The 17,062-nt window shown below is 40.0% G+C and overlaps 1 protein-coding gene and 1 pseudogene across 2 annotated transcripts in view; both read right to left on the bottom strand.

Moving 5' to 3' along the window:
- BDH2 (3-hydroxybutyrate dehydrogenase 2) overlaps positions 1-17,062 on the bottom strand; it is a 45,048-nt gene that overhangs the window by 26,736 nt on the left and 1,250 nt on the right. For both annotated transcript variants that reach the window (XM_077142659.1, XM_077142660.1), the window contains exons 2-7: positions 13,663-13,742; positions 12,751-12,829; positions 8,902-8,998; positions 6,716-6,824; positions 1,758-1,818; positions 605-718 (exon numbers count right to left, since the gene is read on the bottom strand). In XM_077142659.1, coding sequence (XP_076998774.1) covers positions 605-718; positions 1,758-1,818; positions 6,716-6,824; positions 8,902-8,998; positions 12,751-12,829; positions 13,663-13,734 — 532 coding nt within the window. In that variant the 5' untranslated portion in view covers positions 13,735-13,742. The remainder of the gene's footprint in view (positions 1-604; positions 719-1,757; positions 1,819-6,715; positions 6,825-8,901; positions 8,999-12,750; positions 12,830-13,662; positions 13,743-17,062) is intronic.
- LOC143668667 (U6 spliceosomal RNA) lies at positions 12,580-12,680 on the bottom strand (annotated as a pseudogene).

Below are 17,062 nucleotides of genomic sequence, written 5' to 3'. Positions count from 1 at the left end.
TTGCCTTCATTTTGGGTAGCTGGATCCAGGTGAAACAGTATGTCTATTGAATACAAATGAGTATGTACTATTTATAAAAATAGCTGATGGGCCAGATTTGACTGGCAGGCTGAAGTTTGCTGATCCCTGTTTTATAGCATAAAGAAAGGTAATGCTTCCTTCTTACTTATGGACCACCGTAGGTGATTTTTATGATGCTAGTAGACCCTTGTGTTCTGGGAGGCTGCTCTTATTTCTGACTTTCTTCAGGCTATTCTGTGAAAATATTTTATTTTTCATTTCTCTCTTGACAAGGTTATCCCTGGTCTGCTTTCAAAACACCAAGCTCTGGTGAGTTATATCACTTACACAGATGTCTCTGAATTTTCCTCTTCACATGGATGACCTCCAAACCCTGTGCATCTGTGGATCATTCCTAGCCACTTAACCATCTCTTCGCCAACTTTAGAAGTTATCTTAATAAGGCCAGACTTTTTCTTTTGAACTTTTCACAATGTCAGAACACAATATACATGTTGTTAGGAAGCTCATGTAGATATTTCTCACAGTAGCAAGTTGGATGTCAGAAAGGACAAGCTCACAGCCCTCTAGTGCTGTGACTCACCTGGGCACACACAGTTGCACCTGATACCTTGCTGGATGAAGTCGGCAGCCACAGACTTTGTGAGGCCAATCACGGCAGCCTTGGTTGTGCTGTACACACATCTGTTCACAACTCCTGAGAGTGAAGACAACGTTCAACAATTGAAGGAATCATGGTTCAACATGGACCATAAAATAAGAATACAATTCTAGCAACCATTTTCATGCCTCCTCTCATTCTCTTTTTAAAAAACTAGGTTTTCTCACTTAATAAGGCTAGTTTCTGAGTCTGGAAAATTGACATCAGCATTGACACAATTCAGCTGTGACTTATTTGTTGCAGTGTTGCCATTATTTAACAACAGTAAACTCAGTTTTTCATCATCAGTTGGTATAACCCCTAGGCAGATTCTAAAAGAAAAAAATGGTAAACAAAAACAAGCAATACAAAAACCAAATAAATTTAGAAATCTGAGACCAAGGCACTTGTTGGCATTCTCTGTTGTGCATGCTTAATATGTGTATCCTTGCAAAGTGGAGGAATGTTATTTCAGCAGTTGCAATTTCCCTGTAAACTAACAAATCCATCTGTACCAGACTACACCATTATCTCCATTTTGCACTGTTGTACTAGTCCTTCCACTTGACTTCTCCTCTGGAGCCCAGGGCAATTGTCTTTGTGATGCATTCCCCCAATCCACAGGCAGAAATCCACAGGTAGAGTTACTGCCCCTGTACTTTGACAGCACTTCGTGCAAACCTCTTTAATAATACAATCACACTGCACAAGATACTTGTTTGGCTATTTCTCTTCCTCTTTTAGGCTTAGGGTCACAGAGTAGATGCTCAAGATATCTTGTTTTGAGTAATTAAATGGACAAATGTTTCCTTTTCCCATCTTGATTTTCATTTCCACATCCATTAGAAGGAATAAAAGTGAAGACAAAGAAAACACTTTTTATTTAATTCTATGACTGGTTTACCATTGAAGGCAAAAAGTCTGATAATTATGGAATTTGATGTTAATTTTACAAAAAAAAGCAGTTTTGAAGGCATGTGCAGATTTCATGATCTCTGCTTTGCTTGATCATCTGAGAGCTGTTGCTCTCAAAATCATTCGCTAATAAAAGTCTCTGAGTGTCAATGTCATGCTCTCCAGAGGAAGACAGACCTACCTTTGATACTGGAAGCCACAGAGGACATGTTGATAATATTGCCAGACCCCTGAGCAAGCATCTGCCAGAACACAACAAACATAAATAACAATTTCATTTTGCAGGCTAAAAATACTTCCTCTTTAAAATATTTGCATTTACTTTTGGTTTGCAGAATTACTTTGATCATCTAATTAGCTATTAATGTATAGCACTGCTAAGTAGTCTTAATCATGAACCCACCACACCTCGCCCAACAATTCCCGGGAATGATGACGTAAGTATACGCTCACTGGCAGGAACATTTCCCCAGGGGGTTATTTCCTTCCTGTGGTACAAGAACATCAGCAAGACCAAGGATGCACTCTGAGCTAAATGGAACATGAATGGACACCAATCATTACTGCATGTTTCTGATGCTAGAAAGCTATTACTCCATTCAACACATATTTGTTGATTACCTAGTACAGCCAGGTATTGTGGTAAGCCCAGGAGATTCAAAGATAAAAGATACAGTCCCTGTCTATTGAGAGCTGCCAGTTTGGTTGGAGTGGTTGACGTCACTAGCACTGGGAGACCTGCACAGAGATCTAAGCAAGCACTGGGGTGGAGGGTGGGGGTAGCCATCCAGACTGGGGGACACTGACAGGAGGCTCTGAAGGAGGAAATCTGTGGGCCGAATTTTGAAACTGGAGTGTTAGTCAGAAAAATGAGAGAAGGATTATTTAAAGAAAGGGGACCACAGGAATAAAGACAGAGATGTGAGAGTGTGGCTCAGTCAGGGAATTGGGGAGAGTGATTCCCTTCAGCTGGACTGTGGGGTGCAGGAGGAATGAGGCTTGAGAGGTCACAGGGCCTAAATTTAGAAACTTGGGTTTTACCCTGGAGGCAATGTGGTGATATTGATTAAAATGGAGGAGTGGGGTTATTCTCAACGTGGGGATTACAGAGATCACTCTGGTGCGATGCAGAGGAGGCTGATAGGGAAGGAGGATAAAAGTATCAGCCAAGGCAGAGAGGACAGAAATGGCTGTGGGTAACAGAGGTGGGGGGGAGCTAGGGGGATGGGCAGCATTTGGTGAGGGGTTACACATATGAGGCCCTGCCTCTCCCTCCTAGGACAGGGTTTCATAAAAACACTTCCTTCAGAACGCCCCCACTAGGATGTGACTTTCTAAGGGCACGTGTTTTGTCCACTATTAGATCCTCAGCAGTTAGGGCACACCATAGGCTGTGAATAAATAATTGATGAATAAGAATCTACTGAGGTGCTAAATTAAAAATGCAGATTGCTGGGCCCTGCCCCAAGCAAACACATAATGTAAAAAAGCTACATCGTGATGCAACGATGTTTTTAAGTGAACTTATACTTTATTAAGATAAAGTACATATGAAACAATGTAGATACAGGCATGAGCACCTATGAATATTTTGGGCAAGGAGCAAGAAATTGAGAATTCCTTCTATTGGGCACTAAATTCTCAGTGAAATAAAAAGCTTGGCAGATAGATGTCTATAAAGAACAAGAGGGAGATGATGGCGTATAAGAGAGTAGCGGAAAGTTAAAATAACTGCTGGAGGGAAAATCAAAGGACAAGAATGAGAGCAGAGGAAGGAAAACCAGGGAATGTTATACCATGAAAATTAAGCAAAGAAAGTGTTCCTAGGAGGAAGGAATCTTGGAGGTAGTATAAAGGGTGCAAGTGAGAAAAAAATCACTTCTGTTGGGGTGAGTTTCTCTAGCAGCTCTCACAAAGAGGTGTGGAAATGGAGATGGTAAAAGTCGGATCCAGGGCTGGGGTTGTCAAAATTAAAATTTCCTTATATTCTGATTATAATTTCTATTTTGATACTTTGCTACTAACTGGACTTAAGAGCAAAGGGTATAAAATAATCCTAGGCATTGTGTTACAAAGGCTGGAATGAGGTGACTCATCCCAGTCAAGGAAGACACAGGGAGAAAAAAATATTTAATTCAACTGTGTTTTGCTACATAATAAAGGTATCCTTTGCTACATAATCAAACGGGGTCCCCATAAAAGACCAACAAAGTTATTAGAGTATAATGGTGTTTAAAACTAAGCCTTAAATTCTTTTCTCATTCAATTTAGTAAGTAACATGACTCATCATTTAATACCTATATAACACATATCACTCTATTTAATATATCCAGACAGACTATTAAGTAAGTTTGATCTCCAATCTTCTGAAATGAAATGATTCCTCAGGCAAAATCTTGGAATACAGTCATCTGCCCCATAACTCTTTGCACTGTTTGTTCAGCCCAGGCCATCTGCTGATTCTATAGCCCAGGATCTGGCCCCTTCTATCACCAGCTCATCACCTGCCACTAGTATGTAATGCTCTTCCCGGTTCCCTGGGCCACAGGCCTCTCTGGGAACCACAATTTGAGGTGCCTGATACAGAGTAATGAGTTTCTTGATCCTCCAGATATTCAGGGCTTAACCCCAACCCTAAGTGGGGATCAGAAAGAGAGCTGAAGAGTTTCTCCAGCTGCATCTTGTTAGTCATACTCTGACCCAGTTCTTTTTTCTCCATTTCCTAGAGCTTAACGCCTAACTTTGGCAGAACTTTGCCACTTGGAACTCCAGGGATCCCATGCCTGGACTCCACCTACACTGACAACCTCGATTTCTTATTTCGTTCAACATATTTGCTGAGCACTTTCACGTGCTAGAGACTCTTCTAAGACCTGGAGTTACAGCAATGGCGCAACCACCACCACGAAGACCACAACAATCCTTGCCCCAGTGAAGTTTCTCTTCTAGGGGACTTCGGATTCTGCACTGGCCTCTAATTATAGTATTTTCAATTTCTTCTTTGCCTTTTGACTGATCTTCCAGACTGGAAAGGATTTTCTGTGTGTCTACCCATGAATAAAAACTTCCTATAAGTGTTCCTATTTTTAACCACCTGACCTGTCAGATCTGCCTAGACTCTAAATCCTGACTTCCCCTGGAAAGTTCTAACTTGGCATGTGTGCGTCATGGTTAATGGTACAGAGGGTTCTATCCAGTCAGGGCTGGAAGGGATTGTGTAATCTATTACCTACAGTTTTAGAAGAGGAAATGGACATTGAAAGATCACAGGTGGCATCTTCTAGGGCACATGGTGAATCAGGGACAGAACTCAGACCATGCCTAAGTTCTTCTGATGCCAGCACTTGAGATCTGGAATCAGGGTGGTCAGCATCAACTTTAACAAGCGGCCCTGTGATTGCCCATCCCAGTCATTAAATATCTCTCGGGAACTGTTATAAATGAGTATCACTGGCGTGTATGCATGATTGTTAAGATGCTTTAAAATCATAGGCAAACTCACTAATTTATAAATTAGCTCCTGATATATGAAAAATTCTCATTCACTTACAAGTCTAAATCCACTGAATCTGACACCTACTTCCTTAACAAATGTTTGTGAACCACTGCAGAAATGAAGTAGGCTTGTTTTGCAAACAAGCCTCATTCACATGCAATAGTCTTACCCACTGTGACCAAAGCTTTCCCCTTTTCCATGCCTCTGTCTGTCCCTCATATCACATGCTAAGGAACTAGCTTCGAAAAATATGTTCAAGTTCCAAATAATATAGATTCTCATGAACTCCAGATAGGCAATAAAGGCAATTTACATTTCTTAAAACTTGCTGCTTAACACTGTGCGGGCCCAACCAAAAATTCTTTCTAAGCACTAAAGAAGTAGATTAAAAAAAAATTCTTCATGGCTAAAAGTCAATTTATATAGTTTTCCTGATAATGTTCATCTGGATTCTGATAGGCAGGAGGTTGAAAATTCAGAGCAAAGTATCAGCCTGACTGTGCCCTTAACAAAGCTGATCTTGTGGCCTGGGTTGGGCAACATCCAGTACCTTTAGTCGTCTAATCCAGCTGGGGAGAAAGTAAAAAATGGTTCTTCTGCATTCAAATTTACGATCTTAAACTGTGCTGGCTCTGAACTCAGTCAACTCTTTTCATTTCAGAGCCTATGCTGTCTGCCACTACTAGTTTATAAGTTCATTTGAAGTCAGGGCCATACGTTTCTTATATTTATACTCTCTAGAGCACCGAGCATGGTGCTTTATACAAAAAGGTGTTTAATGCTAAAGGGCGTTTAATGCTTGCTTGTAAATTAAAAACAAGCGGGGAGTTGAATGAAGGCTGGGGAGTTCAAAGGAGGCAGGCCCAAGGGCCCTTTTTAGCACATGCTGTCCCTTACCTCCCTGGTACTTCATGGCTCAGCTAAAACAGTAGGGAAAGGAGAATATCTGGAATCAGAGAAAAGCAATCGACTGCATCCATCTCAGTGTGTGCCTGGACACTGAATTCAAGAAGGAACTGAACTTCTAGGATTTAAATCTGGCTCTAACCACTTGCTAGTTATATGAACTTGGATAACTTATCTAAACTTTCTATTCTACCTTCTGTAAAGTGAAGTTGATAGCATAGTGCCTACTTCATGGGACTGTTTGGTCATGTGTGCCCCCATGCTCGTCCCTCTGCCTGGAACCCTCTCCCCCAGATACCTGGATGCTTAGCTCCCTCACTTAATTCAGATGTTATGAAAATCTCTTCTTACCCATGAGGACCTTCTGGACCTCACTAACTCCCCCACTTATTTTCCTTCATATAACCACCCCACATATTATATATTTATTTGAGTCCTTTTCATGCTGTCCTATCCTTCAATGATATAATCTTCCTTTTAGAAGGGACTTGGTTTAGTTCACTGATATGTCTTTTGAACCTAGAACAGAGCCTGGTAGGTAGAAAATGCTTAATAAACATTCCTCAATGGGTGGACAGAATTAAATGAATTAATATATATTAAATGCCTTGACCTAAATGCTTAATACATCAGTTTCATATCAGCTATTATCACTCTTCAGCACACGTGGGGATCCTTTCTGGGTGCCCAGGATGGAGCCCTGATGTGGTGCTCCCTAGCGGTGCTCTTTTCTTACTTTGGGGAGAAATGCCTTGATCATCAGGTACATGCTGCGGACGTTGAGGTTCATCGAGAAGTCCCAGTCTTTCTCCTCACAGTCCAGGATGGTTCCATGATGGACAAAACTGGAAGGAACATTGAATAGTGGGAAAAAATTCTCGTTTACAAAATCTTATATTCCATTTCCTTGTATTTTTAGCATCATTGATTGACTTAGACTATTCTCCCATTCTCTTTCCATGATTTACAACAGTTCTAACATAGTATCCCTTAGTATATTAGGAAGTAGCTCAACAATTTAAGCTAGGAAAAAACGTGTTATTTAAAAACACCCCACCAAAAAATAAAAATAAAAAGTAAAAATAGGGATGTACAGGTGGTTCAGTGGTAGAATGCTCGCTTTCCATGCCGGAGACCCAAGTTTGATTCCTGGACCAGGCACCCCCTTGCCCCCTCCAAAATAAATAAACAAATAAATAAAAACAACACCTTCCCTTAAAAGAAGAAGGTGAATTTAGGTTCACCAAACATATGAATCTCTATAGCGACTGCACTAAAAATATTAATGCCATTAAAAATAAACACAAATAAAGAACAAGGCACCTGCACTTTTTGACTCTTATTGCAAGAGCAACAGTGCCCTCACATGGCACAGATTTAACGTTCTTAAGGGACATCAAAACCGCAAGGAAAACAAGTACCTCACCATCTCAGGCAAGCTCAGTAAGATTACTACTATACAGTTAGAGCGCTTTGAGTAAACAAAGGAGAACAAACTAAATCCTTAAAATAACCTTCTCTCTTTTTCAAATCATACTCTCTTTAGGAATCTTTCTAACCACTGTGTTCCTTATTGATTTCACTGTCCTCTGGACTAAAATCATGCAATTGACTGTAAAATTGTGTTGGTTGTGATTTACATGTACTGGTTGCTGTACTTTCAATACAACCAGAATGTCAGCTTTCTGACAGCAAGAACTACATTATATTTCTATTTGCTCCCCATTGCTGAAAATGGAATAAATACTAAAAAACTACTCGTTAATTGATTTTTTTCATGCCTCTGGTGTATTATCAAACAAACAATAAGTATGACATTTATAAAATAGATCATCACAAATTGTTGCTTCAGTTTAATTTACATACACAGGATAAACTGCAGCTAGGCTGGGATTTTTATTCCCCAGCATCATGGTTTGGAAGAACCACAAAAATATATTAATAAGAAGACTCTAGATATTTCCGTCAGTGCAATAGTACAAGAAAGATGTTCATATCAGAATGGATATAATTAGTTCCTCTGTGAGCCATGTCTCTATTGTCAGCACAGATAAGGGACAGTGAGTACTAGCAGTCAGTCTGCATCTGCATGTAGCTGCCCCACGTGCAGTCTCTGATCATTCATGCGTGATTCAGCAGATCTGGTGTCTCCCTACTAAGTTCAATTAAGCCATTCACTTTGTGCATTATGAAGATGCAATTATGGGAATTTATTTTTCTGGGATTTATTGGCCTAATAAAAAAACACTGAGCTTGAGTCTTGGAGCAGCTAGAAGAAAAAACGAAAAATCGTGGCACTGTAACCCATCCCAAACTTTAAAATCCGTTCTATAGCTACTTGTTAAAATGTACTTGGAGATTTATTGCCTTTTTTATATATGTTATACTCCACAATAAAAAATGTTAAAGAAACTTCTAAAAATAAAATTTAATTTTTGCTAAATCTTCAAAAGGAAAAAAAAAAGCACTGAGCTTGGGACATGTAAAGGATTTGCTAGTAATGTGCCCCCAAAATGGGAACATATGCATTGCATTAAGCTTCGTACTTTGCTTCTGGTACATGCACTTAGTTTTAAAGAAATGCTGCTGGAAATAGTTTTTCATTTTGTTTTGTATCCTAGTGGATTTATCAGCAACAAACTTTTTTTGCAGTAGCCTAAAAAATCTCAATAGCTGTGTATCAGTCCCAGTTGTCTGAGGTAGACCTTAACTGCCATTAGGCTCATACCCACATCATCTTTTATGGCTATCTTACTTGCTGAATCTTATTTGTAATGAGAACAATGCCAGAAATCTAGTCATCTTTCCTAAGGAATTAATTATGGTTCTCAATGAATAAGTTTGCCACATTGTCTAAATTCTTTTAATAAGTTTTAGAAAACTCTCTGTAAGGAGTATGAAATAAAAAAAGTCATGAATTACCCAGCAACATTAAAGAGAACATCAAGTCTCTCAATTTCACTGGCGAACTCTTCAATTTGTTTCTTCTTTGTGACATCGAGAACGCGAGTTTGAATACCTGAAAAACCAACAAAAGACACTATTTTTCGATAGCCACAATGTTTAGCCTTGAAAATTTAGAAGTTTTGACATGTGAAGATTACATTATCTGTCCAGTTGGCATCTGGGCCTTGTAGGATTGTCAGTCCTTAGCAGGGCAATGCACATCCATCTTAATCTCATTGAGAAAAATCTTAAAGCCCTCTCCATCTTGACCTCCAACATTTCTCTGTCTTCCTTCCTCTGTCTCAATTTTTTCTCTCTCTCACTCAATCTCTCTCTCACTCAATCTCTCTCTCCCATTGTATAAAGTGAATAACAAGGTAAAGGTCTTTTCTGAGTAATGACTCTACAGTGAAGTTTGGATGATCCATAGATCACAGATGTTTCTCAGGAAGCCGGCAGGGGTAACTGAAAGTGGGCTCATTTAACCCATTCTTTCCCCCAGGGTATGCGTCATTGATACAGTAATGCTGAATTGCTACGGTGGAAGGGCTGGGAGGTGGAGGGAGGGGACAATAGATTGTTTCTATTTGTGAGCATTACCTTTATGTCACTTCTAATATTGATTAGAAATGACTCTGTTGGACAAAGAGTTATCACTTATTTCTGGACTAAATTGCAAGAAGAAATGAGGGGTCCAAAAGAAGGGATGACACACTAGAAGTCTAGACATGAGAGATCTGGCATGCGGTCTGAGATACATACTGTATTAGTTACTAAAGAAAATCCAACATTCTCTAATGAGAATTCTGTATAGCCAAGAATTCCTACCCTCAGTCCAGAGCCATTTTAAATAGAGCAAATTTGAACACCTCTAAGGTGAGTTGAAATATATACAGCAATCATTATGTTTATGGTTTTTCAATATGTAGTTTATTTTATCTTGTTTTTGGATATAGGAGAGAAAAGGTTAATAAGCAAAGAAAGGAAAGTTGAAAGTAAGTTTCAGAAAAATTTTCTTTCTTCTGTGCTATTCCAGTAGTGTAATTTTACTTTGATTTCTTGGAATTATAATTCATGATAGTCTAATTCGATGACTAAATTCAATGAACTCACTTGTGTTTGATCAGGTAGCATATTTTCTATTTTGCTAGAACAGTTCACTTTCACATGAGTTCCCTCCTCTGCTTTCTTTCAGGGTAACTGAAACGTTTTGATATTGGCATGTTCAGTGTGGTAGAAAAAAAGTATGACACAAAGAGGGCTCTGTGGACAGGTCACTCCGGGTTGTTGTTAGAAGAGTTAAATGGGGTTTAATTCGTTCACGACTGTCAGTTTAAGACTTTCCATTAAGGAGTCCCATTAACAAGGTTTCTAAGGATGAGTTTCATTTTGTTTGCAGCAACAGATAATCCAAACCAAAGCCTTGAAGCCCCTCAGGACACTGCCTGCTCCCTCTCCTCCCAGAATCAGTCAACTCATTTCTTCACAGATATTTATTTATTGAGGACCTGTGACAAGCAGGCCTCTGCCCCTGCTGGGGATGGCATTTTATTGGGGGGAATCCTTTACCAGGCTCTGCTGATTTATGTAATATCTCCTTGAACACATTTCCTTTTTCTTTCACTACCACTCTCTTACTTCAAACCAGGCTACTGCTAACTATTACGGATCAATTGGTTTCATCGTCTGGCCCCTCAAATCCACTCTCCACTCTGCAACAGGGATTTAAAAAAAATTCAGATCTGTTGATTCACAACCTATACTCACTGAGGCAAGTGGTGTTTCAAAAAAAAAAACACAACATATACGCACAGTTGTGACTTTGTGTTTGGTTTGTTTTTGTCCCTATTGTCTCTCTAGCATAGAGCCAGACACATAGTAGAGAGCCAATAAATAACATAGCCAAGAATTCCTCCCCCAGCCTAGAGCCATGCTGAATAGAGCAGATTTGAACACATCTGTGGTGAATTGAATTATGTACCCCAACTTAAACATGTTCTTGATCTGTACACCTGTGTTATGAACCTATTGTCAACAGGACTTTTTGAAGATGTTATTTCGGTTAAGGTGTGGCCCAACTGATTGAGGGTGAACCTTAATCCAGATTGCTGGAGTCCTCTAAAAGCAGAAGAAATTCTGACAGACAGACAGAGAGAGAGAGAGAGAGAGAGAGAGAGAGAGAGAGAGAGAGAGAGAGAGAGAAAGCCACAGAGGACAGCTGGAAGCTGGAAGTCAGTGGGAACCTGGGAGAGAAAGCAGAAGACACCTCCAACTGATGGGAAAACCAAGGAACCCAAGTATTGCTGACCAGCCAGTACTTACTCCAGCAGGAAAACAAGCCTCTTAGCGGATGCCTTGATTTGGACTTCTGACCTCTGAAATGGGGGCCCAATAAATTCTTGTTTAATCGAACCCATTGTGTGGTATTGTCATAGCAGCCTGACAGACTAAGACAACTCCTAAGTAATTTGGACAATCTCTTAGAGTTTCTGATCATGATATTTGATCTTTAGCGATGAGTGAGCTATAATATGGTAGCCACTGGCCTCACGTGGCTGTCAAATACTTGAAATGTGTGGAGTCTGAGTTGAGATGTACTGAATGTAAAAGACACATGGACTTCAAAGATTTGGTATGAAAAAAAGAAAGTATTTCATTAGTAATTTTAATATTGACTCCATGTTGAGATGATAATATCTAAGATATATTGGGTTAAATAAAACAAATCATTAAAACTGACTTCACCTTTAATTTTTTTTTACTTTTTCAACATGGCTGCTAGAAAATTTAAAATCATACACATGAATTACATTATGGTTCTATTGGACAGCACTGACCAAGAGGAGAAGGAAAGGAAGCAGAAGGGAAAAGTTGTTATCGAAAGCTAATATAACTGTTAAATTTTCATATATAACTCTGTGACTATACTAAGTTCCTCAACATGTTGGGTAAATAAGAAATTTTAAGTATGTACCTGTGATTTTCATTGGTAGATCCATAGAATACAGATTTGATATTAGAGTCATACTCCAAAAAAGCTAGTGGAGGTGAGCAGCCAAGGAATTTTCTTTCACATGTGAGTACTGTTGCTTTTTCCTTTTTAAGTGAATGTGTCTATTTTTATTACCACAACATGAAATTTCAACACATTGCTTCATTTGCTTTTAAAAAATCTATTATCTGACTTAAACCTATTCAGCAAAAATGCCAATAAATTATACAAATCATATTGTGGGTCTTTTTAAAACTAAAAACAATCTTTTATGATAATCAACAATGCTAAATGAGTCCCATGAGCTGTTAACTTGCAATTTGTTTTTAGACGCTTTGCTTAAAAACAAAAGCGCAACCATCCACATACTAATACACTGTTGCAAAAGTTTCTCAGAACCCCCTCCACATCACTGTCTGTCAGTAACCCTCTGTCTTCACTGAGGTACAGCACGCAGCCAGATCAGGTGTCAAGGCACTCTCATTCTAAACTGCTCTAGCCTGCTCATGGAAATCCCATTGGATGGAAGGCTGATGATAAACATTATCCTTCGACCCACGCTATCTTGCCTTTCAAGTGATACATCTTTAAAAGGAATTCATTACTAAGAACTCCAATGGTGAATTCAGAAACAATGATTCCAATTCAATACACATTAAAAAAAAAAAATGGAATGCTTCACGAATTTGTGTGTCATCCTTGCTGCAGGGACCATGCTAATCTCTGTATCGTTCCAATTTTAGTATATGTGCTGCTGGAGCAAGGACAGTACTATTGCTTTTACAACACCTCACAGACAATGAATCTCAAGGTCAAGTTGCAGAGTTGCTTACCTGGGTACTTTTCCAGTTCCTGAAGTTTGGATGCATTGATATCTGTGGCTATGACGCTGGCACCTTCTCTTGCAAAAGCCTGGTAGACACAATGCACAAATAAATCCTCTGTTTACTTGCTTAAACTGCTCTCATGCATGGGAAGTCATTTGGCTTTTTTCCCCTTTATCTTATTTTCATTGTTTGTTTTCCTTATAAATAGGTGGAATCTCAAGCTACCTCAACCCCACTGGTATTATTTCATCATTAACTAGCAAAATGTGACTAAGATTAGCTTTTTGTTTGATTTTCTCTCTTTAAGACAAAATAAAATAGGGCTTTTTGAACTATTAACACCTCTCAAAATAGTACTGTTCTGTGATTTGATAGCCTAAATTCCATTTCTGATAGGTGACTAAACTCTAAGTAATAAGAAAAAAAATGGCTCATTTCATGTTTTTCCTCCTAAGAGTGTACTAGTGCTTTCATAAATGTCAAACTGTACCTACCATTACACTGAAGGTGTCTTATTAGCGCAGGTCAGGGTATAATGTGAGAGAAGTTGACATTAATCAGAAGGCTGTGGCAACTTGATAACTTTAGAACATGATAGTTCTGTTTCTGAATTGACATAATTTCAGAATGCTATGTCCCATCAGAGGACCCCTGCAGTTTGCGGTATAGAGAAACTGAGGCAGAGAAATAAATTTTCTCTTATTTCTATTATGTGACAATAATAAGCAAGTAACATCCTCATTCCCTCATCAACCTGAGGCAGAGGTAATGACTTTTTTGGGTTGTTTTCGTAGTTTAAGATGACAGAAGCACAAAGTCAGTAGAAAGAGTTCAGTGGAATTAGATAACAGGAGAATTGTTCCCTATAATCCAATCCCTCAAAAGCCAGTAAGTAAACAGCGAAAGAGCAGAGCTTACTAAGGCAGCCGCCTGACCGATCCCCTGGGCAGCAGCCGTCAGGATGATGAGCTTCCCGTCAAGTCGACCCATGATGCAATCTGCAGTTTAATATAAAGACATATGCATTTAATGGCTCACACTATGGCACATATACCTTCGCAGGCAGTAACACCCAGAACGGAGAGTTCAATGTGCTCCTTGAAGAATTTGAAGACAGCACCTCTGTACAAACAGTCCCACCATCAGAATTCTCCAGGAATGCTTACTATAGAAACTGAAAGTGATAACTGGCAACAGGCAGTGGACCTTAACCCTCTTTTCCATTGCTTCTGAACCTAGAGAACGACAGCCTTAGATGCTGAGATAGCAAGGGAGAGACCTTTGCCCTCACCACCACCATCCTCCTCGTTGCCCCTGCTGGCATCGCTATTGCATTGTTTGTGTTTTTACTATTTGGGGCTGCTTCCTGCTTTCTCTCTTGTAAGCTTTTGTTGACATTTGCACGATCAATAGTCTATAGTTTTCCTTTGTCTCTTTAAAAGATTACAGGGCTGGCCTCAGAGAGTCACTAGTCAAAGAGCTGGAAAAGCAAATCATACCCATTTTATAGATGAGGAAACTGATCTGAGCTGCTTGAGATCATAGAGCCAGTTAATGGCAGACCCAGAATTAAACTCAGACCTCCTGACTCTTGTTCTGTGAACATTCCACCATATAGCACAGCTTGATCCTATTATTTAAGCATTCGGTGGACATTTTAACAGGTATAATAATTTATTTTTAGAAGGACTGAGATGGTCTGACAAGAGAAATATGATATTATACATTATGTTAAAACGTAGATCACAGAGTGAGAGATAACAGCTAGTGATAAGGCTCATGTGTGGAAGTGCCACTTGATGATTAAAAAGCCTGGCCTCAGGGAACCAGGTTCCTTCTATTGCTCGACTCTGTCCTTAATGTGTGCCTTCTGATCTCACACTAAGTCACAAAATGACTGCTATGTCTCCAGGCATCATATCCATATTCCAGGGAAAAAGGAGAGGGGCAAAACCCAATAGCCTTTTAGATCGCCCTTGCCTTTTGTGCTGGTTTGAAAAGATGTATGTCCCCTAGAAAAGCCACATTGTAATCTAAATCCCATTTCATAAAGGCAGAATAATTCCTATTCAATACTATATGTTTGAATCTGTAATTAGATCATCTCCCTGGAGATGTAACCCAATCAAGAGTGGTTGTTAAGCTGGATTGGGGGAGATGTGTCTCCACCCATTTGGGTGGGTCTTGATTAGTTTCTGAAGTCCTACAAAAGAGGAAACATTTTGGAGAATGAGAGAGATTCAGAGAGAGCAGAGAAGAATGACATAGCCATGAGACGTGGAGAGTCCATTAGCCAGCACTTTGGAGATGAAGAAGGAAAACACCTTCCAGGGAGCTTCATGAAACAGGAAGCCAGGAGAGAAAGCTAGCAGATGCCTTTCCAGATGAGAGAGAAAAACCCTGACCCTGTTCGCCATATGCGAACTTGAGAGAGAGACCCTGAACTTCATTGGCCTTCTTGAACCAAGGTGTCTTTCCCTGGATGCCTTTGATTGGACATTTCAATAGACTGGTTTAATTGGGACATTTTCTTGGCCTTAGAACTGTAAACTAGCAACTTACTAAATTCCCCTTTTTAAAAGCCATTCCGTTTCTGGTATATTGCATTCCGGAGGCTAGCAAACTAGAACAGATTTTGGTACCAGAGAGTGGGGTGCTGCTGCTGTGACTTGCAAATATCAAACATGTTGGAACGGCTTTTTATATGGATGAGGGGAAGAATCTGGAAGAGTTGTGAGGAGCTTGATAGAGAAAGCCTGGAATGCTTTGAAGAGACTGTTGATAGAAACAAAGACTCTAAAGATACCTCTGACCAGGCTTTAGACAGAGATGAGGCATGTGTTATTGCAGACTGGAAGGAAAGTGAGCCTTGTTTTGAAATTGCAGATAATCTGGCAAAGTTGACTAGTGGCTTTGGCTGGAAGGCAAAGTTTAAAAGCCATGAACTTGGATATTTAGCAGAAGAGATCTCCAAATAGCTTACAAAGCACTCTGCTCATATACTCCCCCCCCCCCCCCCCAACGAAGTACAGGTTGGTAGCCTAGCCTAGAGGGCTCATTTTATCGAGTCCTTTCATTTTAATCTTTTCTCTGCTCTCTTCAGCCAAACTTGGTATTTTGCTTTTAGCCAACATGCTCTTCCCTTTCCAGCCTCCACACTTTTGTTAAGGCTCCTTATGCTGAACTAGTTACTCCTGAAGGCAATGGGCACTGTGGGTATTATGGAAAGAGAGTGGCATGATCAGATATGCATTCTAGAAAGACGACTGTGGAGAATAGATGCGGGAGGGAAAAAACAAGGAGGAGTAGTAAGTTCAGTTCTGAGGTTTTTGCAATTGTCAAGAAAGGTACCTGTGAAGGCCTGCGTTGAAATGGTGGGTGGAAAGTAGGCATGGAGAGATAAGAGATAAGAGCCGTAAGAGATAAGAGATAAGAGACAAGAGATAAGAGCCTGTGTCTGGTTACCTCAGGCACTAGTTTCAAAGAGATTATTATGTGGGATTCCAAGTGTTTCACAGCTCTGAGACAGTAGAGCTGAATTCAAACCTAGGCTTCCTGATTTCAGGTCCAAGGGAAGACCCCTTGACTTGTGGCATTCTTCTTAAGGTACAGCATTTCCAGATCTATCCAAATCAATGCTGCTATGACCATCAGCATGTGCACTGCAGGCCTCCAACTTCAAAAAGCAAGTGACCAAGGGCCCCAGCTGCTGTCTCCGAAATCCATAGCCGTTTGCTTGTGCTGAGGTCATGTTTCCCATGGGCTGCTCCTGGTAAGCGCCTACATGCAGGTGACACTAAGGCAGACCCGTTCATGGACGCCACAGAGCTCCTCTCCTTGACCACCGACGTTGACTGGAGAACTCCCCACAGCCTTGCATGGCAGTTTAGGAAGTGTCCACCCAACCTGGCTTCCCTCTCTCCTTTCCTTGGGGTCAGACTTACATGGTGGTCCGACAGTTCCCAGCTTTACTCATTCCCTCCTCATTTTTTCTCACACAGGCATTTCCCTGAATAGAATCCAGCCATGTTTAATTCTGTCTTGGAATCTACTTCTTGGAGGACCAGACTGAAACAACCACTTTAGAAGAACTGGGTCCAGGGATCAGCTTACAACTCCCTGGTCATCTCTCTCTTTTTAAAAAGTAATTATATGAGTGTCAGTGAAAACAGAGATTTTTATTATGGAAAAAAAGGACATACAGATGTGAGATTTAGTGATGTGAAGAAAAACCTGTGGTTCTGCACTTATATTGGAAGTATCATTATGAACTAATGGTATATATTATCTTTTTGTTCTATCTTTTCAGCAAAGAACG

Source organism: Tamandua tetradactyla, chromosome 24, assembly GCF_023851605.1.
Source record: "Tamandua tetradactyla isolate mTamTet1 chromosome 24, mTamTet1.pri, whole genome shotgun sequence".
NCBI lineage: Eukaryota > Metazoa > Chordata > Mammalia > Pilosa > Myrmecophagidae > Tamandua > Tamandua tetradactyla.
Note: the sequence above shows the minus strand (reverse complement) of the source record. Positions and strands in the feature narration are given on the sequence as shown.